Source organism: Phalacrocorax carbo, chromosome 3, assembly GCF_963921805.1.
Source record: "Phalacrocorax carbo chromosome 3, bPhaCar2.1, whole genome shotgun sequence".
Classification (NCBI taxonomy): Eukaryota; Metazoa; Chordata; class Aves; order Suliformes; family Phalacrocoracidae; genus Phalacrocorax; species Phalacrocorax carbo.
Genome location: NC_087515.1, coordinates 126,339,114 through 126,363,981, shown reverse-complemented (window position 1 = coordinate 126,363,981; position 24,868 = coordinate 126,339,114). Strand labels below are relative to the sequence as shown.

Genomic DNA, 24,868 nt, shown 5'->3' with positions numbered 1-24,868 from the left:
ATTAGAATAAAATATAGCAAACCCTATTAACATTTTTAAATGGCAAGCAACACGTCTTTTTGCTTATGTTTTTGAATGACAACTGAACAGCTTGGGTCCCTCCCAGCTGGTTACAGGGTAGGGGTGCAGTACACAGCTCTTCACACCACAAACCTTCCTCTCCAGCAATTTAAAAACTTATAGGGGAAAGATACTTTGGTTCCAGTTAAAGCCAGAACAACCACCTTTCAAAATGATTACTTTAGAGAGGTTTCTCTTGGTTTAGAAGCCATACTCTCCTGTCACAATCTCTGAATCAGTCTCACATCTATATTCTCTCAAACACTTGCTGTTCAGGACAGCCTTGGGAATCCTAGGCAATTAAACCACCAGGCCTCAGTTTCCCTGAGTGGAGAGAACTAGCAAATGTATTACAGGACTATTAAAGAGTTAATTAGGTAGTGCTTCGTGCATCACAGCTTCACTGTTTCAGCAAGTCTCCAGTAACACCTAATTAACAAATCTCCGGTGAGCTGTTTCTCAGAGCGCTCAGCATTGGCGCTCCACACGAACCTCCTTTAACGTGCCCGCCATGCTGCTACGATGCCCCTGCTGCCCCTCGGTGAGGACATATCGTGATCCTTCTGGCTCGCTTTAGGCTGTCATTCATGCCCCCCCCGCCCAATAAAAAACTTTATTTACTAAACTTTGGAGCATTTGGTACAAAGCAAAAAGCAGCAAGCTACATCAAAGACTCCCTATTATCACTCCCTAGTGAACTGTGAAAATATAAATTCAAAGCTGACAAGCTAGTTAGACTTTTAACTAAAATCTGAGCGCAATTAACTTTAACCATGCCACTCTGCTACTGTACTTCTGGCACCAACTTTGAGAAGTGGCCCAAATTCTTCTGAGGAACAGAAAGACCATTTATCTACTATATTTATTCAGGGCAAACCTCCTCCTCCGTGTCAAGCAGGGAATGTAGCGCTGCTGACTGTGACTGGCAGTGATAAAGGAGCCGGTATGATTTTCAAACAAGTAGCATGTCCCGCTTTCCCAAACGTTAGAGGAAAGTGAATAATATGCCCTCCTAAATCAGAGCCGGCTACCGATTCAGAGACGCACACTGGGGAAAAGGTGCCTATAAATTGCTGGATGTATAAAGCTACTGCCTTAAGAAGGCCTTCTGCTTGGATCTGCCACGTAAAGGTATTTTTATTTGCAGAAGTTGATAAAAGTGATTCAGAAGGAGGGAGAGAAGGATCGTTTGTCTACGGTAAAGTTAGGAAATGGCATTAATTTACAGAATAACTTGTATACGCGTGGTGCCTTCCAAGGTTCCTTGCGGTCCTATGCGCATTCTGCGTACTGACCATTTTAGTAGCACTAAATCTGTAAGACACTGTCACAAATGTAACGCCTTACCTAAGCATCCATATGGAAAGGAAAATAATATAAAACTTTCGTACATTTGCAATATATGGATATAAATGGAGAACTTTGTAACCAAACCTCAAACCATTCCAAATATTTATATTTAGTGGAAGCTTTAAATCTGGAAGCCCAAATCATCATATTCAACAGAAAGAGGTGACCCTCAAATGCACAGGTCATACCTTGAGTGGGTTAAATGGCTCTTCACTGGTGCTTTTGTCTTCCCCTGCTTCTTACATGTTACATCACTATATTTAACCTCTCAGCTAGGATTAATCTCCCTCTACTTGAGGCATCTAGCTTAACTCTGAAACAATTGGAGAATGTTGTCTTGACTCCATCATTATCAGCAAATCTCCACAGCAACGAGATATCCTGAAGGACAAAACATGAGAGCTAAGTGGGTACCTCTTGCATGACACCCTGAAGATGATTGTGTGTCAGAGCCCTTGAGTGGTATTAAACCCCACGACTCTCCCTTGAGAGCAATCTCATGTTTTCTTTCAAGGACTTCAGACCCAGGACGACAGAGATTTCTCCTACCAGCCTGACAACACAGGTTCCGGAAAAATTGGTTACTAATTAGGACAAAAGAGTTTTGCAGCTTTCAGTTCAAAACTTCTAACCACAAAGGAAAAGCTTCTTGCAAAGTACAAAAGGTACTTTACAGATGTCATGGCTCAGTTCTAATATTTTGTTGCCTGACCTCAAGTTGAGATAATTTTTTCCTAGTTACCAACCTTGCAAGCTTCCTCCGAGAGTGCCAACAGTTCCCATCCCTTCAGCCATCCTTGCCATGTTCCCCATGCTCTCTCTTTCAAGAATATCGCCAGTATTTTTTGACTTTGCCCCACAATGGTTTGGGCCCAGTGCTAGTTAAGCTAAAAAACCACACTGTACACTAGTGGCTGAGGCATATGTATGCTGCTTTTCTTCAGCTGACTGCAGCAGGGTCCTGGGAACAGAAACATCTAACGTCTCCATCGATCTACCCAAGCTCTTCTATGCTCACCTGAAGAGCATTTTGTCCCACTACTACTTACAGGAAAGAAAGAAGCTTCAAGACTAAATGAAGTTTAATTCTGTGATTTCAACAGTATCTGCAATAGCCCTGCAAGCCTTTAGGTATTATCAAGCCTGTGGAGGTGCCGGACTTTGAGGCACAGAAGGCATCTGGGACACGACAGGCTCTGCAAACCACGCTGTGAGTTCTGTCGCCCAGGGCCAGCTCTGCGGGTTAAAGCAGAGGGGCAGCATCACCACTACCCTGGAAGATTCCCAGAAAGTAAGCACAAGCCAGGACTGGGCACGAAGCCCTCCATTGTTATCAGTAAACTGACTTTTGTGAAGTCAGTTGCCAGGAGTGACAAACCTCTGTTTTCTAGTAGCAAGTGTTAAAATCAGAACACCCAGACTTTTGTTGCTGAAGAGCAAGGGCTGTACCGCTGGGCGTCTCTTGGAGACACCCATTTCCCTACGACAAGGAGGAAAAAGGAACAGGCCATATTTTGTGCCTTTGGATGCGATCCATTGCAGTTGCTACACACAGCATTCCTTTCCCATTTGGTAACTGAGAAACACTAGGCTTATTAAAAAGAAAAAAAAAAAAAAAATAACCCAACCCCGCAGTGCTGTGGTTGGTAAGCGCTGGTCAGAGGAGGTCTGCTGTAATGAATGGATGTCAGAGAATCAGCAGCCCAAATGATACATTAAGTACTAGCTGTCAAAACAAGGGCTGCTACTTCACTTGACCAGAAGCAACCATTTATACAAACACTCCTGCAGGTAGATACTTCTTCACTTCTTGCTTGACCTCAACTTTCCAAGATTCACAAATCTGCAGGGTTACACACCCTCGCCCTCAGTCGTGCAAGTAACGTGATGCTCTGGAGCACATTTCCCCCCCTGCCCCCGCCATCCAGATTTTATGTAAACAGCCCTGCTTTTGCAGGGATTTCAGAAAAGCCGGAGACAGTCACGCTTCGGGACTCTCTGAAAGTTTAATTAAGTTACAATGTCCTAAAACCACAATATAGCTTTTATAGGCGCTATGGCTGTAAAGTTCAAAAGGTAAACAGGTAAGCACATACAGTACACTTCAAACAGCTCTTCTAGTCTCCAGAAATAACCATCGGGAGCAGCTGAAAATGTATGATATACTTTGCACTTAAATACTCTCACTTCTCATCTAAGTATTTCAATGCACTTCATAAAGAACTACACACTTATAAATTAGGCTAATATCACCTACACGGGGGGGTGTGAATCATCCCCAGATTTAGCGATTGTGAAATTAGGATGCAGAGAAGTAACCTGACCCAAGGCTGCATAACCTGTGAGTAGGACAGTGGTGAAAGCAAACCAAAGAGCCCTGACCACAGGCTCACTGTGCCTCACCTCAGCCACACTCCTGGGATCCACTGCGGGGCGATGTCCTCTGCAGACAAATCCATCTTGGCATAGCAATGCCAAGGGGCTGAGAGAGCAGCAATTAATAGAAGGCTTAACATGGCGTAAGTTAAAATAGGGACATTTTGCCTTCTAACGTCTTAGTGTGCAAGTTACAACAAAAACACTTCCTCTTCCAGTCGCTTGCTGACGTGTGAGATTACACAATTTTCTCTCATCACCTCAAAGTTTGGCCCAGCATTCTCACTGCTTTTAAGATGAAATGTAAATGAATGCCTAAGCTTTCAGCATTCGCACAGTCACAGATATTAAGAGGCTGAAATTAGGTCACTTCGTCCAACACTGAATTGCTCCCCACAGAACATTCATTCTTCAATTCAAGAGGAGAAACGTTTTTAGGTAGAAGCAAACTTGAGAACTGGATAACCCGACCGTCATGTGTTTCGTTATATCACTGCCCCAGATTCAAGCCGAGTAGCACCAAAAGGTTTATATAAGCAGACCATTATGGTGGTCTTCGTGGAACAATTTGAGTTTTGAACTGATGCCATCACTGGATGGAATGAGAAAATAGAAAAGGAAGATACCTAGAAAACTTCATAACCCACTGGGCTAAATGTGTTGTTACTGATTAAGGACCTGACATTGGGACGAGCTGAGCCAGGCATGTAAAGATTTGAAGCACTACGGTAATTTGAGAATTGTAGGAGAAAATAGCTTCTGTTTGCATGTGACGGCAGCGGCATATAGAGTTAACAGCCCCCGATATCCTGTGCATCAGAACAGAGTTCAGGAAGTTGTCTTTGCTGCTTTCTGTGACACTTTTCATACCAAACTTCTTAACACATTAGTGGTTGCAGAGAAATTCCACATCTACTGCTATCCCGAGGACTTTACAGTTATTTTACTGAAACCTAGGAAGTGTTCCAGATACCCTGGAGTGTTCGGTACAGCCCAAAGTGCTTTTTGAATACAGTTAAGAGTTAAAGGAGTAGAGTTAAAGGAGTAGATGAGAGGTGGGGAAGGTCAACAAAAAAACTCCTGCTTAATTACTCATGCTGCTCCCCTTTTTCTCCTAGAAATATATGAACCATACTCATATAAGACATCAAACAAATATATACACACAAAGGGTTACCTGAACTAATAAATAACTAATAATGGATGATTTTTACCCCATTATGAGATACAGTGTTCTAATGAATAATAATAATAAAAAAGCACCTGCAAGCTTGCGCTACACGGCAACAAGATGTTTGTAGTAATGCCTGTTTCTCTAACTGCAAATATTTACTGCCAAACATACAAGTTGACTATTTTAAATGAAAATAATTTCCTTTAGAAATTTTCCAAAGAAAATGAAGCATATTTTCTGTGAGCTAGAAAGCATTTCATAATTAGCATTAGCCTTTGACTAACTCACGGTACTACCGTAACTTTCTTCTACTCCCAAGCTTACAGAAATGTTGTAAAAATGTATTGAGAATAGGGAATTTTCTTTCAAGTACTGAAGTACTGAGTGACATTTAAATTCTTCAATATTCCGGAAAAATAGGATTTTAGGGCAGACAGTATTTTTGATCTTCTCTTCGTTTGTTAAAAAACAACCTGTAACACGCAGGTGGCACAGGATCTAGTTAGCCTGAGCTGGGTTCAGTTCTGCTGCTGTCAACAACATGTCCCAGCACTCGGAAGAAATCGGCTCATGGTGAGAACGGAGCCAATTTAAAATAAACCCTAATAAAACAGAAATAATACGAAAGAACTAAATTATCAGAACTCTTCAACCCTGCGGAAAGCCACCCTCTGTCCCCTCTGCTGTCCATGGTCAAGTCATCCCTGGTCTTGTCCTTTTCATGGGAGCTTAATTTCAGTGTAAGGGCCATATAACAAAGTATTAGCACTTAACTTCAGCTGAGGTAAGCGCGAACTGGTCACCAAAAGAGCCCTGGTGATTCTGGATCCTGAGGGACACGAGCATTTTCTACCAGCAGGTTAAAACTCATCTGTGCAGAACCTTCTGGAGGTCCGTCACAGACTACAACAAACTTCCACAGAAATTAATTATCATAGACAGCATCATCTTCTGCTCCAAAGCCAGAGCACACTTCAACTTGTCTTCACTAATACCCACTGGGTTCATATTACTGAGAGTCTGCCAAATCAAAACACTTGAATGCACAACCAATTTCCCCCAAGGAGAGAAAGAACGAACTACGCACAGCAGACAGACGTCACATCCCTTAATCCAGCGTTACGCGCATGGAAATTTCAGAATCCGCACAGCACGCTACCCAAACACCTTCCAACTCGGCAGAACTCAGGTTTGCTTGGGCTCCCCCCTCCATTGCCTTTTCTGTTGCTTACTTCAGCTGTTAGACACTTGCTTCCTTGCCTTCTCCTCTCAGCAGCAGACAATCTGGCTTAGCCATCAAAATTGAACAATATTCATGCTTAACACCAGATCTGAGGTCCTTCGCCAAAAGCATTCTGTGACGGAGAAGAGCAAGCCATCACCACCCAGATACGGGCGACCGACATCTCATTTTAAAGATGATGCTAAGCAAACAGCGTGGAAGGTACCTGCTATATCCCACTGCACAACCATTCTCTCCCATCATAATCTTCCTCTTTTCTTAACAAAGGAATACATGCAGTTATTAGCAGACAGTCAAATTAGTGACTTTAGTCAGCGGGTCACATTTGCCTATATATATATATACACACACAATATATATACATATACACACATACACGCACGGGGCAACACTACAGTTATTCAAAGGAAACACACTGAGATTGATGACAGTTTGCAGAGTGAGGCTGTAGATGTAAGGAAAAACCACAGACAATGGATTTCTTGACTGTGTCTTATTACTTTGAGAAAACTCAAATGAACCCAAATTAACTTCAAATTGACAAACTTTTCAAACATGTCAGGCAGCTGAAGTGAGGTCAGAGAGAGGAGGGAACACCTCATACACTGTCAACGTTACCCTGATGGGGAAATTTACCATTAAGTCACCCTCCAGCACTAGATATTCCTCCTGATCGGGGAGGAAAAAAAGCAAATGCTCACAGCTGAAGAAAGAACAGGTCAGTTGAGAAGTCAAAATACTGGATTGGAAGTAGAAAATCTTGTTTCTTTGATTTTAAGCACTTCCTCAGGATGAATCACTTATTTGGTCCAAGTTCTGGTTTGCTTAACCCATCTGAACCAACCAGCAGTTTCATAACCAGTTTGATAAGCCAAAAATCAGAAGACACCCTTGGAGAAAGGGTAGACACCCTTTAACTAAGTCAGCAAAAATAAGACTGTGCTACAAACATCCAGTCCTTCTGCAGGCTATTTGAGTGGATCCAGCAGCTGCCTTAGAGGGAAATAAAATTCACCCTATTCCCTGATTTCTGAGAGAGAATGCATGCTGCTTTTTTCCTCCCATTCCCCCAGCAGCATTATTCCCACAACATACCGATCCCAAATGCCGTCTCACGCTACCCGTACTCCTCGCACACAGAGGAATAAGCTCCTTTGTGCAAAGGACCATCACCTTGGCTCCGTGCCACACCGGCAGAAGGAAAGAGCACGCAGTACGCTCTTGCACCAGGGAAAGCAGGGCAGGTAGCAGCCTGAGAGATCAACTTGTTGTCAAGAACTTGCCCACCTGGCTTTAAAAATCAACAGGAAGCCACCTGCTTCGTTCACACTTCCATACACAAATCCTGTTATGATCGGATCAAAAATGTACTTTTCCTTGTTTTGAACTACTGCAGTGGAATTTTTTATTTTTTTTTTAAGAAAGCTCTTTGATCACACAAATATTTTTTAAAGGAAAAACCAAACAAAGCTATCCTATAAAAGCACAGGCCCATGACGAAAACTGTTTGGGAGGAAAGGATTACATATGACAAAAATAAAGTTAACTTCGTTCTCTAGTACCTGAGCCTGTATTCTTAGGTACTGGCATGTTACTTTCTCACAGTGTACACACAGTTAAGAAAAAAAAAAAAAACAAAAAAAAAAAGAAAAAAGCACGATTCAGGTTTGGTTTGTGCACCCATGTAAGCAGCTATGCCAAGCATCATTGTTTTACGGTTCCCTACATGGTTACATTGCTTTAACGCTATTTATACATCCCACCCATAAGAGTGGTTCCAGATCACTTTTTTTTAAAGCTGGATTCCCTCCACCCCCCTTTTTTTTTTTCCAACTCTTAGTGAAGAATCCCCCTGGGGAACCATCTTTTCAGGCCAAGATGTTACACAGATGACAAAATTCAGCACATCGATGCCAAAATTCAATACTAACTGAATCAGGTAAGATGAAGTCTTTTACCAACACAGACCTGCATCTCGCTTCGTATGTTTTCCCCAGTTATTTCATTAGACCCATTTATGGATGTCAGCTTTGTTCACGCGGTGCCTGAGGACTGGATACAACCCACTGAACAGTCTCAGTATATTTACATGACAAAAAGCTGTGAGCCGTTCTGATTAGAGACCCACTCAATCTCAATACAAAGCCATGACAGTGATTTTTGTTCTTCCCTCCCCTTTGGGGGGGAAAAAAAAAAAACCCCACCCTTGAGAGTTTTGGGGTTTTTTTTGCAATTCAGAAAACAGAAGAATTGCAGTAGTAATGAAGTTCTGTTTGGGCTTTTCCTCTTGAAAACTTTCCCAACCTAAACGTTCCCACAATGCAAAAAGCAAGGGCAGCAAAAATACACCTCCAAAAATGCAGTGCAGCTTTCACACAAAGTGTAGTTAAAAAATGACTAAGTTTTCTTGATATATGAATTTGTGGGTAAACCATTTATCAATGACCTGTTTACCTGTGCAGCAGAGTCCCTCAAGCCGAGGGCCATGTCATTCCCCTTTGACTGATTAATTAGCCAATCAAGGGATATTTTTCACTGTGAGGCATGATGGTTTATTCCAGCTAATGCATGGTCTCTAATGGTAACACATTAAAGCCAACTCGGCTCTTTAAGCCTATCGAAGTGACCAAAAGGGAAGGAGAGAAGATAAATCAAAAAAGCTCCCTCCAGTTTTGCTTCTGTCCCTAACAACCCCCCCAAGGAACTAATGCTAGAGGCAAGACTCTTCTCCAATGAAGACAGAAGAAAAAGCACCATTTCTTCCACATCAGGAGATGTCTCTTCCTCTCCCTCTCTCTGCTGATACCTCAAAGAGCAATAATTTATCCTCAGATGATTAACAAGGTGCTTATAGAATAGGCAACAAAACATCAATACTTTGCTCTTCCTCCTTTTATCAAAAGCACTACTAGGACACCATGCTGGGTAAAGTGATTTTTACCGGTGCTCCTGGAACAATCTTATCTGCATGGGGAAGTATTAAAAATATGGCCCAAATTAACACCTTGAGCCCAATTCATTATTTTTTGGACTCGCTATATACGGTCTTACAAGTTACCAGGCTCAGAGAAACAGGATTTTAGATCTACTAAAGTAGATGCTAGTCTGTGCTGCCGGATTTGCTCTACCTGTGCCACTCGTGTACACTGAAGATGCGTGTAGCCCTTCAGCTGCATTGTCATGCTGTCCTCCTTGTGAGCTCGTCCCACCGACCCGCACTGGCTGCTCCTCAAGCCCGGGCAAAGGCCTGGTGCTGCTAACTGCTGCCAGAACCTGGTTTTGAGGAGTTTCTTTCTTTTTTTTTTATTTTTTTTTTTTAAAGGAAATAATCCCTCTGGCTGTTAGAGTCCATGGTATGCCGCAGAGCAAAGCTGGAGAGGCAAAAGAAGTAACTGCAGTATTACAGAAGTAGTAAAAAGCCTCTACTAATGGCAATTTTAATATATTTAATTCAAAAGGTCAGAAAGAAAAACCAGAACAGGTGAGCACACAAACCTAATGATATCCTCCAATACCGATGCTGCAGAACAAGGTGAGCTCCCATCCAAGGCAAGGAGAACTATGAGCTGAGTGTTACCATTTCCTAGATCACAGGTCTAATAATCTGTAGTGAGTAAGCCCTGCTGCTCAAAGTCGCAGTGAACTAGAGACTGACAGAAACCTTTCTAATCAGAGGCAGGTTCCTGCGGATAAATTCCAAATGTGTAAAAGCACCATTATATTGCCTTGCAGACCCTGCCACTGGGTCACCAGCCCCTTCCCACTAACCAACATGTAAAAAAAATAAATGTAAAAAATGCTGCCTTCACAAGAGCCGAGTAGGTCAAGAGGGTTGAGCAGTGATCACACGCTTACACGAGCACATTCAGCTTCTGCACGGAAGCAGAATATACTCAGGATATAACTCTGTGGATAGGATGCACCTCACTGTCAGATGCCCCTACGATCAGTGAGGAAAGAGGCGTGTATCTCTAGGAAGGGTCTGGCTTCACACACCTTTACCATCTTCGGAGACAGCGAACGCATCTCTTTGGGGACCTGTGCCTCATCACTATGAAGGGGGTCTGGAGAAGACACCTAGGTCTTCTACCAATAAAACTGGGTGGGATTAAATCCCACCTTTTTTACCCATGTTTTCATTTGCCTTGCTTCTTGGTAAAATGTTATATTCACTCTTCTGAAAGACACAGAACACATTACTTCTGTGCTGAAATGGTCGAGTCATATAGAGGAATATGCGCTGGGCAGTTCTAAGCTTTAACCCCAAATCTGATAAACTCCGTAGCCTAGGAATAATTATAATACCTAGGCACAAGATACTTGGTGCCTCAAAAAACACAATTATTCTCTCTGACAATAAATGTACAATAAGAAAGAAGGAAATATGTTAAAGACACTATCTCGGTGTTTTCCTACTGTCTTCCTCCGGAACACACTGACAGCAATTACATTTTTACTCTGATTTCTTAAGGAAGCAAAGTTTCCATAATCATTCTGCCCAGACATTTGTGCACATCACGCACTCCTTTCTCTCCAGCAACTTTTTAATCCAACCTAACAGAAGCTTAGAGATTTCAAAGGCGTTAAGACTCTAAAATATTTCATGAAAACGGGCAGCTGGGCAGAGGCGGCCAACAGATCAGCATGCACATGGACAGGGATTTCAACATGAGCTCATCTCCTTTAGTCACGCAGGATCCAAGCACAACATAACCACAGGAAACCGAGCTTCAGTACTGGAGCTGCTCACAGAATGACTTGTTGGGAGATGTTTTACTGAAACCAATTCATCATTGCCCATTCCAACGGGTCCAAAAGTGTTAAATTGTGGGGGTTTTTTTGCTTGGCGTCACTTACTAAGGAGCTGGGATTTCCCTTAGGAGACTCTTCCACTGCCCCGCTGACATCACTGCAAGGAAGCCTGCTGAAGAGTAAGCCTGTGTCTTCCTTTTTCTGATTGAAGTTCTCACCCCCAGTACCATACTTGGCTTTTGCCTACCCTGATTACTATCCCTTCCCTTCCTCTGTTCCTCCCTCCCCTGACCCCCAGATATTTATAGGCGGAGAGGTCATCTTTTTCTGCCTCTTTTCTGAGATGAACATATCCAGTTCCTCCACTCTCTCCTTCTAGGACATGCCCTCTAACCCCGTCGCCCATTTTACTAAACCCTTTTGGACTCTCTCCAGGTTTTTGATGTCCTTTTTCTGTTCTGCTTCTCAGTCCCAAATACCTCATGCTAGCTATGGTCTCCAAAGCAGAACGGTGAAAAACCAAAGTTAATTTTTAACTAATTTTTTCTCTTCTGCAGTTTTTTGTTCCCCAGCAGTTTTGAAAAAAGGGAAAAGAATATTAATTTATACGCTACCTCTGCAACAGAGACTTCTGTCACAGGTTAAAAAAATAACCCAGACTAAACTTGCAACTTGCCTGAAAGTCACAATTGTGAAACCTGCAAACACCAATATCGCGACTGGTATTTTACAGAGAGAAGGTTGAGGTGAAGGGAATTACATCAGTTTACCCATAGCTTCAGCGAGCCCATGGCAGAGCCAGACTTTAATGGATTTTCAGTTATGTCCCTTAAGATTAGCCAACATGCTTTTCTGATAAGTGCTGGGAAATGTAAGTCAGTTGAGGAAGTTCTGCAAAATGTGTCAGAAGACAATTTCCTGATTTAAAAAAAAAAAAAAATATGTGAAAAAGCAACAGGGCGGATAGTTACATTTCTAATGACTAACACTGAAGAAATCACCACAAGCTCGAGACTTTCGGGCTACTTGGATTAGGTGGTTTAAGGGAACTTACGCAGGTTTAGATCCAAGTTACAAAAACTTGGAGGAAGCAGATTACTCATCAAATGACCTGAGCCACGGAAGCGAGATGGATGCAAAATATTAGGTTTTCTCTGCATCTCAAACCGAGTTATTACAAATGCGCCAGCAAATCAGAACTACTCCCCCAGCCCCCAAAGCGAAATCAGTGCCAGAATCATGTTGTGCAGCAACCAAATTGGGACTGTCTGTAACTCATTCCCAAATCCTCAGTCTCACTCAGGAGCATTTTCTCCAGTGATAAGGCTTCATCAGGAAACACAGCTGGATGGAGGAAGGAAATTCTGAGAAGCAAAAAAAATAGTGGGGGTTCCAGGAAGTTCAACCAGATAGGAACTAATGGAATTTGTTTTTCTGTCTCCCCAGCTCCCAGTGTTTCTGAGCAAGTGAGAAAATCAGAGGGAAAGTGGGGGCAAAAAAAGTCTGGCAGATCTTACCCTGCAAAACAGGTCCTCACTGCAGGTCTCCAGAGAGCATCATAATTACAATTCAATATTTTCGATCACTTACTCTCCCTGGGAAAAACTGCAGACGTTTTCAATTTAGGTCCACTCCAAAGCCCAGCCATTGTTTTCTTCCCCCCGTTTTTTTGAATTCTTGGGGGTTTTTTTGTTTCTTTTTTTTTTTTTTCAAACAAAGGTCCCTGCATTGTTTATTAAGGAGGTTTTAGCTGGACACAAGATTTATCAAAAATAATTTTTAAAATACTGTTATGTTTAACATTCAGGAGAATTAAAGGTTGCAAGTGCCTATGATTAGTAACACATATCCCAGAACCATCACAACAATAGCTTAAACTAGTATCTTGGTCTTATTACTTCTAGAGAAACTCCTTTTGACCCTTAGTGGCAAACAGCATTTCCTTCCATATCCTTTGCAATTCCACTCTTTTGCAATCTTTACAATCCTCTAGCCAACTCCCTCTTCCTTTGATAAGGCAGATAATCCAAATTTCAACATCCCCACTTACTGTAGTAGTGTCAGTGGGAAACGAGAGAAAAGATCCATCAGCCAGACCAGTCCTAGGCTACTGAGGCAGTTAGAAAGTTAGCCTGAGATGTACGGTTAACATCTACAGTTTAGACAGCTCGGACTAAGCTAGCACAAAACATCTTCTGCCAAAGACTACTCCACAGGTCAAGATCATAAAATGATTGCTAATGACTATACTAGAAAAGACTGAACACAACTAACTGGAACAGTGTCTCTGGGACATACCTGATTTGCTGAGACACCGCTTATCCCAGCAGCAGTTCAGGGGTGACAGATTTTTGACAAGCACTTCAGAAGAGCCAGGATTATCTTGCTGGTCCAGAGACCATGTCACTTAGCCTTGAGCTTTTCCACTAGTTTCCTTTTGACCATAAGCACAGATGGAGTTTCCTGGGTTTCGTGGTTTCCCCCCCACCTTTTCCTAATCTTTAAGAACAGTTTGGTGTAATGCCAACCGACCAGCCAGGCCTACTACCACAGTGATGATGCGCATCAATATAATAAATACCGCTGCCAGCATCTACTGCACGTTAAGCCATTTTAGAAACAGAAGAGCTCAAAGGCCGTGGATACCACAGCTTTTAGGAATAACAGAAGCTCCTCATCTCACACAGATGAAAAACCTGGCCATAATGCCATCAATGGTGTACCTACTCAAACATTTCCATGCCTTCCACCGTGTCTCTGATGCCTACAGAACTGCAAATGATCACCCAACTGAGTCTGTTTCCAGCATAAGCGTTTTGTGACTCCGAAACGTTCCCATCTTCCGCTCCTTAAGTGTTCTTTCTCATCCATCCACTGAATTTTGTCACAGGCTTAAATTGGAGGCTTTAAGGGAGGGAGATACTCAAAAACTCAGTTGGACAAGGTCCTGAGCAACTTGTCATAGCTGGCGCTGCTTTGAGCAGGGCGGTTGATCTGTAGACCTCCTAAGGTCTCCTCCAATCTCAGTAATTCTGTGATTCTATGAAAAGCAGTTCCTGCACCTTTCCATGAAGTTATACCCAAGATGGCTCTGATCCTGGACTGAAACAACTGGAAATATAGGAAACAATTATGCGGAGTATCTTGGTCAAAAGATGACAACTCTACTGCGAGCTGAGGACAGGTCATTCAATCCAAATCAAATTTGTACTGAATGCTTCTCAAACTCCCTCCCTGAAAAAAGAAGGGACCTCGGAAGGAGCCTTAAAGAGGGGACCTCGGAAGGAGCCTTAAAGAGGGGACCTCGGAAGGAGCCTTAAAGAGGGGACCTCAAGCTACAGGATCAACACATTCCAGGTCCTTGCACCATCCCAGTTGCAACTACAACTGGGCGCCTGCCATCAGATTAATTGATAGCAGCAGTTCTGACACCTCTGTAAGTAAGGAAGCTATCCTCACCTACTCTGAGCAGGGACAGCAGAGTACAACCATTACTGATGATTGCAGGAGCTGCAATTAAAAGGGGCTGCAGCCTACCACAGCCTGAAGGCATACCCCAGGGCTCTGACGGACACCAGGACTCTTCCCACATTATCTCTACAGAGGAACAGATACGAACAACTCACTTCCAGGAGAGTGACAGCACTTTCCTGCTCCTGTAGTGTGTGCTCTGCTACATCATGGAAATGCCCGGAGCCTAGGGAGTTCAGAACGGAATGCAAACGCACACAGAGGACAGTACTGCAAATCCTCACAGAGCAGATCCATCTGTGCTGCCTTAAGGACCAGGCTCTGGAACATGATGGAAAGGGATCATGGGAGTTCATGGGTGCAACGAAATGAAATTGCTCAGAGCTGGAGGGCCTGAGCAATGCATTTTTGTTCTGTGCAAACTCCACAGATCTCTGATCCATGAAGAAAAGGGGGGGCGGGGGGAAGGGAGGCAATTGTGCTGCCTCTGGCTTTCTCTCCCTGTGGCTGCTTAACAGCAGATGGTAGCCAGAAGACGACAATGCAGCTCCAAATTACATTACCTCCTGCCTGTATCTGCATGTGGAAATCTGGGTGCTTAACAGGGAACAGTCCTGTGACTTTTTGCCAGAACCCTAAACCATTAGCTTAGTGTTCAGCGAGGGGAAAAGGGAAATCTGAACAGTAGCTATCAGCCAACCACTGCATCGGTCAAGGAATTAGAAAAAGCATGCACAAACTCATACACCCTTCGCAAGCAGCCATAAATGCACGTGATCTGCAGTGCCTATCAACAAAAGAACAAATGCTCTGCAGGATTAAGTCCCAGAAGTAACAACAGCACCTTCCAAACTTATTTTTAGTCTCAAAAGATACTGGATGGGCAGAGAAAACAAGACCAACTATCTGGAACAACTCATGGGTGGACAAAATCTAATCCCGTAAGCACAGCACTGTTGATTTGCATTAATTTCCAGTTTGCCTTGCTTCATATTGCCCTGACAGCAAGGGAGTTATCCATGGCATATTGAGGTGATCAGAAGTGTTAATCAAGGGGGCTCCGATGGTACAAGTTTACCTACAGCATCTGAGAGCTCCAATAGCTCTGACGGACTTGAAGTCCCCAAAGGCTTATTTCAAGACAGTAGTAAGTTAAGACGGGTTCTGTTGTGGCTGATGGCCTCCTCCCAAGCTCTTACCTTTCAAGCCAAACCATGTGACTTGTAACAAAGGTTCATACTGTTTTCCACAGTGGCAGACAAGACAGGACAATTCTTAATTTGTTTAAATTTCTTCTAACCTCCCAGTTTAATTAACTGTAACCGTATTTTTGTAGTTTAGAGAACAGTACTCAGAAAATAGACTGTATATTTTCCTCTGTCCTACCAATAACTTCAAAATCTACAGCACATTCACAGAAATTCTAACACATGGGACAATGGCAAGACCAAATCCTTCAAACTGTTCAATTCAGACACCCCACTGAAGTATTTTTTATTTTATAGTCAGAGGTTTTTTCCAGTGAAGATTCCCCAGCAGATCGCTATTTGCTCTTCACAAGCTCCCCTGTCATTCCGCCTAGCATTTACACAGCTACAAACCTTGTATTACTGTCACTACTATCCAGGATCTCTCAGCATGTTCTTCCCCCTATTCCTCTCCTCCCAAAGTTCAGTGGCCTACAGCAATGCTGCAGAACAATTTTCAAGGGTACCGCACAACGAGCAAGGTGTCAAACACAAACAGGGTATTTCAGAAATTTCCATTCAGTTTTAGGTCCAATCTTTCCCTCTAAATACAAGGGACTTCAGAGGCCTTTGAACCAACAGGGCAATTCTTGCTATGTATTCATTCATGCTTTTCTAGATGTTATCTTTTTCAAAGGATTCTTCTGGATACATTAGTCACAGTGCAAGAGTGTTATTTTAGATACTGATATAGCAGGCCTCTCCTCTGCCAGTGCAAAATGCTAATGAATACAAAAATAAAATAAAATAAATGCTATTACTAACCTTGATCTCATTAAACAAAGTTAGAGAAAAGTCTTCTCATTAAATATTTACCAGTGTTCAAGCCATCTTTGAGTCCTTTATTCAAAGATGAGCAAGACTTTGCAGCTGCTTGACCTTTCCCAATTACTGTGAAGATAATTGCAGTTTGCTGAGGTCAGCCAGATGCTGCTGAACATCAAATTTTATTCTGGATATTTATGCAACTTTCAGACAAACCAAAATTGATCTATTTTGCGATGTATATTACGTAACAAGTGTAAAGTTAGAATAATGAAGAAACCTAACTCCAAAGAAGTTACATCACAATAATTCATAGAAGTATGTACTATATTCACGCTTATTTTGTAACAGTTCAGAGCACAGCCCTCCACCTGCAGCCTTCACGGAGAAAGAACAGTAATTTCACAAGCAGAAGACCCCTTGCTTTTGACGGGCATGTGGTAACCTCATTAGCAGAAAGAGATTTAAATATGATTTTGTTATAAGGGAAAATACGCAAGTAAACAAGAGAAAGGCGAAGCTTCTTGTTTACCTGTGTCTTCATACTCTTCTGTCGCTTCCCAAATATGCAGGACAGATCATGTTCACTGCGCGAAGAGAGATCCTTACCTGAAAGGGGTAAGGGAAGGAAAAAAAACACCACAATCTTCACATCTGGTGATGACAGGTACATTTTGATAACACAAACCGTGACCCATGGAGGTAGAGAAATTGGTTTTGGTGGGAGAGAAAAAAAAAAAAATCAGGAGAACGCTGAAGACACTAAATGAAGGCTGACCGTGGCTCCCACACCCGGTAAGAAATGTGTGTGTGTAGAGGGAAAAGGTGGTGAGGAGACAACCACAGCCTGCTGGTGCGTGCCCACAGGGTAAACACATAACAGCAGCTTGTTTCCCCCCACCTGACGCTGCAGTTGTCATGGCAAAAGGAGGGAAGCAGCCTGCACTACGCTAAAGGGAAAGAAGAGTCGTAACCTCCTACACACAAGAAAAGTTCAAGGAGAAACTGCACATCTTGGGATTCTCATGAGAATTCCCCGTCTCTGACAGTTAGGGAGTTATAGCTCCTCTACATAGTGTAAAAATAAAAATCCATCTCTACTCAGTGGGGGCTTTTCTTTGATTCATGAAATTGCTTCCGAAAACCAAAACCTCCATCTCTGCACACACCGGATTATTGCAACTTATAACAATTTCAAGGGTGAAGCAAAGATTTCTCTAAGTTCCAGCAGGACCACTATTCCCACCTGACTGCTGTGTGGCTAGCTGAGTATCAGACATGGAGCAGGGAGTGGGAAGAAAAAGGGTGTGATGTGATAGTCTGAGATACCAGCAAAAGTTTAGCCAATTCCACAGAGCAGAAGCCTTTATGAATTGTCCACAGCCTGTCTCAGAAAATTCACTTGACTGTCCGATTCCAAAGTCACTGGCCTCAAAATGAAACTAAGCACTTGGACATAAAAGAGAAAAAATATGATGATTCCACCTGTTTCTTCTTCTCGGGATCCTTAACTGCCCACAGAGGGTAGGCAGGCACATCAACCTAGCGGAGAGCCACCTTTCTGGTCTCTCTCTAGATGCTCTTTCCCAACCAAGCCGGATGACACTGGTGGCTGTTTTCAGCTTTATCTTGGCCAAGGCTTGGAACACAAGACTCACGTTCCTGCTGCTCCTCCTCTTGCCCTACACTTTCTTTCCCTGCCTTCCCCTCTCCACGCAGATGTATCCCCCCTCTTTTTATATCCTCTAATAGAAAACCAACTTAGCCAGCAGTCCAAATCTTTCGCAGCGTCACAGTGGAACAGCTACTAGACAAGCAATTGAAATCACTGTCTTAATCTCGTATTGGTGCCTGTTTCCCAGATCCAAGCGTGACTGCTAGGGCTACGTGTGGTGCCTATGCTCCTCCAGCAGTGAGGCTACAAAATAGCAACGGGAATGGAAGCTGTGTTTTCTATCGTTGCTGCTCCCTTCTCCCGCTTTTGTGTGAGCTCTTCTTGTTTAGTCTAAAAGGAAGCAGGATCGGACTTGAACAACAAGGGCCGTAACGACATTAGCCTTCTGCAAATAACTTTTCCTTTTTCCGTGAAAAAAGACAGTTTCCCTGTTTTAGACCACAGAGGATACAATCAAACGGGGGCCTACCTTATAGAAACACTGCAGCCAAAAAAATAAGGGATATTGTTAATACAAAATCCTTTCTCCATATTTCAAATGCTCGAGAGACACTTATTTTTTCCTCTATATTTAGTAAAAGGCTAAATCCAAGTCGAAATAAATCCTCTTTGCTACTGCCTCAAACAGGCCATGGCCTCTGTACTTGCAAGCCCTGAACCAATTTAATTGTTTAACGTTGCAAAGTGGCAGGGTCATGTTAACAGGTTTGACTTCTAGGCTGAATTATTTAATCAAAAACCCAACCCCCAATATCAGAACGTGGTCTCTATTCGGGTATCAATTACTTCTGTTTTAGCAGAAGAATTTGTTATCAGAAAACACAGACCTTTAAGTGCAATAAATTAGCCATGTGTGGAAACCGATCCTATCCACGCACTGGAACACGTACATCTACCCACACCAGGTGCGCATGTGTGTGTGAAAGGGGAACGCAACCAACACAGAAACAGAGCAAGGGATCAAACATTGGTCAAGAGCCAAAAGCAGGGATGGCTGAAATAAAGTCATCGCTCTATGAAAGAAATTACTAAACTCCATGAGTTCTTGATATGAGTTTTTGTGGCCACCAACCGCTGTCCTAATTTATCCAATAAAGCATCTGATAGATGTAAGAGGGCTTTCCTCTTCCTGCATTCAGGTTTAATCTGATCACTGATCTTATCCACATGATCTCTTAGCAGGGGTTACTGGAGATTGCAGAGGATAGTGCGGTGCAGATGCCCAAGTAAGTCTGTTACCACCTTTGCCTCCCCCTCCCGTCCCCTGCCCACGCACAGATCACTCAGAATATTTGCTGTTCCTTTATTCAGCTGATGGCTCCTTCAGGCAGAAGTTGTTTTATTCAACAATATCAGCCTAAAGCCATCCAAAATTGTCAAAATAAAGAGGAGCAGCGTATTATAGCTTTAAGTAAGTAGCTGCAGGGGGTATTTCTAAACCAAGACTTTACTTGCCAAATTTAGACCCCAGAAGGCAACAGATCACCTTGACGCATTTTTTTTTTTTTTCCCTAATCTTGGCTAGAGCTTATGAAACAACATAACTCCTCTTACCTTTTGCAAACTTCATATAATGGACACGTTTCTTGGAAGATTTGGATTTTTCTTCGAGACTGAACGTCTTCTTCTGATTATCCACTGAGGACTCTAAAAAAAAATAAAACCCAAACCAGTTCCAATCCTATTAGAGACACTCTAACCACCAAATTCAAACATCAGTGTATTTAACTTTCTCTCTGAAAACCAAGGCTCAACAACATGTCACCATGTATTACTGAAGGAAACATGAGGAGTTTTGTCCGAGACATGTTCCTGCTTGATTTTTTTTTTTTGCCACATCCCCTTCCCTTCCCATTTCCAACCTAACGTAATTTGAAAAGGCAGACACAGGTACTTCAGGTCAAAGGCAAAGTCTAATTTAACACTATTTCTATGGTAAGAAAAGAATAACAGGTCAGGGTTTATTTTGCTGATCGTTACAAAATATCTCTGGTGCCAGAGTCAAATACTGAACCTGACTGGGTAGGGAGAAAAAGGGGGAAAAAAAATATCACACAGACGGGCTTTCTGCTTCTAACACTACACAAAGTGCCTCAATCTGGACATAGTCTGATACATCTGTGTAAGGAAATTAAACGGTGGCAGAGCTTTTCTGTCCCTGAGGCCAGCTAGAACAAATTGCCACATCCATATTATTTAATTTTCCTGGCTTCCAGAAGAGGGGCTGCATCTAAACTGTCCACTGCGAATGGTCTCTGGGGTTGGTTAAGTCCCAGATTCAGTCAGGAGTTGTTTGGAAGAATGTTAGCTTGTGTAGGTCAAACCCCGTGAAGGATTAGTCTAACTATTTAACAGCAGAGATATCAAGTTCCCTTGCTGTAGCAGGTTATTTTACTGGTACAGAGGTACTCTTTGCACCCACAGAGCCTGTCAATTTAAGATAAATTCTTAGAAGGAGGTAACCTGCTGCCTGGTTAATAACTACTTTATTGGTCCTGTCCTGAAAAGAAATAGACAGAGCAGAGAATCCTGTGGTGCAACTCTGGAAAAGGCTACTCTGGTGAGATTTTTTTTTGCCTCCCAGTGGCAACTGGGATGGGTAGGGAACTCAACCCATACCCTAAGGGCCAAGTTGAGTCACATTTTTCATATGATCCCACCCCTGAAAGCTCTGCAGACCAACCTCTTCTGACACTGGAATTACAGCACTTCACTGTGTGACAGGTAGAGACACCTGATGATAGAGTCACTGACCTAAAAATGAAATCCACAGCCTGCAGTGGGAGAGCTGACTACCAGAAAGCGGTCTGAGATCTCTTCCACCAACACACCAAGCCCTAATGCGAAGAGGAAGGTCTAGCAAACCCAGTTTTAGACAGAGTTTGCACTCATCTTGAAAATCTTCAATAAAAAGGGTCTACGAGAAAAATAAGCATCACAGCTAAAATATCCTGACCAGAGATGAGGTTCTTTGGGCCTGCTCTCGGATCCACTTGTACCAAAGGGAACGTTACACAGCAAAGGATTCCCACAGGGCTTCCTCCTCCACATTATACTTACAGCAAAAGGGGCAGCAGCACCGCCTTGTGCCTTCAAGGAGGAATTTCACTACTGAAACGTGCTGGTATTTGCATTTGACAGGTAGGTACATCCCTGTGTCTTCTAGTGACTGGTAAATCCCCTGACAAACTGAGCTAGCACTGCAGGAATATTAATGTGCTTTATAAGGCAATTTAGTCATGGCAATAAAGCCATGTGTCATTTCCATAGCAAATCTGATACAGATGAATATTCCAAAGCACCTTACAGACACGGCCAGCATGTTGTTGCCCCACTTTATGACCGGAAAGGGACACAGTCATCATCCCAGCAAAAAAGCCAGGAATCAAAACTTCTCTCTAGGTGCTCAGCTAGGAAAAAGAAAAAGAAAGCTAAAGCCATGTACATCAAGGGTATTTGAATGTTGGCATACTAACCACCACGGGGCCCTTCCTTCCCGATCTCTAATTGCAATCCAGCTCTGGCAGCTACACCAGTTATTTAAGAACAATGAAGTTTTTCAGCTGACTTTTAATGCAATTTGGAACTGGATGATGGCCAATAATGTAACATTTGATTCTGCAGCACAGCTGCAGGCAGAGTTATCTGGATGAGTTTTGCCAGTTTAAACAATTGCCAAAAAAACCCCAAGTTTCAGAGCAATGCTTGCAGCCTGCAAATCACCAAACGTGATTCTGACCGGGAATTTTCAACGTGCACCCAAATTTATCCTCAGTGATTGAAAACTCCTGTCCCAGCTCCTGAAAAGATCAAGGGAAAATAACTGAGTAGAACAGGGAGAAATACGGTTTTCAGGGGCCACTTTGCATAAGTACAGATGACCTAGGGAATACTGCACAGATTTAGGAACAAGACAGCCTTGCTCAATGAACCTGCCTCTGTGCTGACTCACTGTGTCCTTGGGCAAGTCATTTCAGCTCTCTGCTCACCAGCTTGCAGGTTTCCCACCAGTTACACCTAACTGATCTTCCCATGGCTCAAGTTGGAACTTGGGTAGGATTTAGTTATAAAAGTAGAAAGGAACTTGTGGAATTTCCCTACGATATGCTGTTCTACCTCTTGAGGACTTTAACTAGAGCACCTAGCACTGTGTGGCCTCAAACCATGATCAGGGCTCCAACGCACATGGATAACTTACACTGCATCAGGTTCAGAATTTTAATCCTAGTTCTCTAAGACTAGAAACCAAATTTGATCCTTCTTGCTAACTGATTTTCCTCCTCTTTCTATCTTTCCTCTCCTAGAAAACCTTCCGTGCTCAAATGTTAAGAATGAATGAGTTCCTAAATTCATTAAGCTGGCAATTCTGCCACTAGCAGCACAGGATTGCCGTGTCCTATCAGAAGCCGTTGGTTTAACAACACCCCACAGAGAGTTGTTTAGATATATGGTCAGAGTTTAAACTAGTCTAACTAAAGGAAAGACGGTAAATAAGCCACCTGATATGTACAATTCTTTCTGTAAGCTCACACCCACCAGTTTTGCGTAACTTCATTTTTACAAACCAAGGTCAAACTGTACAAAGCTTTTAAAAACTAAAAGACTTATAAATAGCCCTTTTGGGAAAGTTGTAGAGTTTCCCCACTTGTGTGCTCTACATCAGGGCTACAAAAATCACAGTATACCCCACTCAAAACAGAGATGCATAACTCTGAGTCAAAAGCTAAGAAGCAGCTCTCTGAGGACAGGAAAAGTAGGTATTTAAGAAACCACCAGAGCATGGAAGCCAGGTGTGACAGTTCATTAGTAAAAGGATGGCAAACGTATTGCAATGGTGAGCGATTCTGTTGTGAACCTTCATACTGGCTCTGGTTGCTTTATATACAAGCACTGCTGTAGCACACCCCAGCAAAAGGTCCCCCATGCTGTGGTCCTGGATAAAATAAACACGTTCAAAATCTTATGTTTGCTTTCCCCAACAAAAAGCCTTTAATAGAGGCCTGACTGAGAGCAAAGCCCTTCCAATGAGATCTACACATCCAGGCAAACTTTAACATGGTCATGGGACGGCAACGTGTCCTTTGGCTCCCACTGATTTCAGGGGAGAAGGGGAAGAAGGGGGAGTTGTCAACATCAGCAAGGAGACTATTAGCAGCCCAAAAGACTGGGCCTCAGCTAGCCTTTTAAGACAAAGAATGGAAACTCTGCTAAGCTTCCAGCATCTGATTGAGAAAAGCATGAACCTACCTGTTTCACCCTGTCCGTGGCAATCATTCAGTTCAGCCAGAAGCTGGTTGAAGTCATCCTGATGAGCAATCCAGTTGTCCTGTAAATATCACCCACATGAATACAAGGCAAACATTTTCAGAACAAACAGAAGTTTTGCTAAAACAGATACTAAGACTCTGCACTCTAAGAAGAAACCTAATTGTATTTACTCAATCCCTGTTGGTGGAAGGGACCCTCAGAAGCTCCGCAGGTGGCAATGCTAACAGCTTCGCTACAGTCACTCCAAAGTGCAGAAATGATAAGGGTTGTGTTTGTAAGCCCTGAAACAATACTGAGCTGCTGTTGGCTCTGCGTGTCCCCTGTCTGCGTAAGATGTTTTCAGAAGTAGGCAGGAAATACTAGTGTGATTTTTTCCAGCAACAAAGATGTTGATTATGAGACAAGCACCTTTAGAATCACATTTTGCTCTGCCTACGTACCTGAACTCCAGTCAGAAAGGTGACTGTATCAGGAAGAGGGACAGAAGGCATACAGCTAAGCTGGGCAGAAGATATAGTGAGAAAGCAAGTATTTCAGTGATTTGCTTGAAAACAATAAAATCTCTGAACAGCCTGCTCCCAGAATTCACTGTAACCTTTCCAAGCAGGTACTTACACCTGAAACATCCAGCAAAGCAGAACTGAACCCCAGGTCAAGAGTTTCTGCAGAAACATCCACATAGTTACATGCCGCCACCAGACGCGACAACAGATTTCACTAACATCCCGTTACAAAGATTGTGCCTTAGCTGAAATGGAAGCCATTTCCTTACCTGGGTCTAGTGCTCACCTCGTAATTGATGGTTGCTCCTAACCCCAGCATGTTGTTTTTCACCTGAACCTTGATATGTTCTGTATTTCCTTGCTCCTGAGCCCCAAGACCCTAATGAGGATTTAAGGGTGAAAATGTAAGGATTTTGCAGCAGTGACTAAGCAGCTAGAGCTTTTGTACTGTAACACAGTTCGCAATGAAATACAGCAAGAAACCACAACTTAATATTTATTTGCTTGCCTGTAAGTGAATTCATTCACAGGCATTAGCACACATGAGATATTAAGGTTTTTTTTAATTTACTACTTAAGCCTCCAGCGAAGTATTATAAACACTAAAATAGCAACAACATTAAGTAGTTGGGTGATTAATCAGGAAGCCACCTGACATTCCTAGGCAAGTCCAAAGTGTTTACAATTTTAAAACAAGACACTACATAAAAAGAACATGCCTCTCACCAAAAATACCTCCGTCATTGGGAAAGCAGCTGCGCGATGGCTGTAAGACAGACGCCACATAGAATGTACCGGACAGAACAAAGCTATATGGGAGGGAAGTGGAGGGGGTGAGGATCAGGCTGGAGCTAGCAGGACCTTAAGAACTTCTTCCATCTCATTCACACTCATAATGTGATGAAGATACTGGAGCAAACATTGGGTTTGTCTATCCTAAAGACCATCATCTGGGAAGCAATCTTTAGGCCCAGTATTATCTTT

At 42.8% G+C, this 24,868-nt stretch overlaps 1 protein-coding gene across 1 annotated transcript in view; it reads right to left on the bottom strand.

Annotated features, from left to right (window-relative positions):
* PINX1 (PIN2 (TERF1) interacting telomerase inhibitor 1) overlaps positions 1-24,868 on the bottom strand; it is a 62,128-nt gene that overhangs the window by 29,763 nt on the left and 7,497 nt on the right. Inside the window, exons 3-6 of the mRNA XM_064448270.1 lie at positions 24,171-24,263; positions 23,361-23,439; positions 19,668-19,760; positions 16,971-17,047 (exon numbers count right to left, since the gene is read on the bottom strand). Coding sequence (XP_064304340.1) covers positions 16,971-17,047; positions 19,668-19,760; positions 23,361-23,439; positions 24,171-24,263 — 342 coding nt within the window. The remainder of the gene's footprint in view (positions 1-16,970; positions 17,048-19,667; positions 19,761-23,360; positions 23,440-24,170; positions 24,264-24,868) is intronic.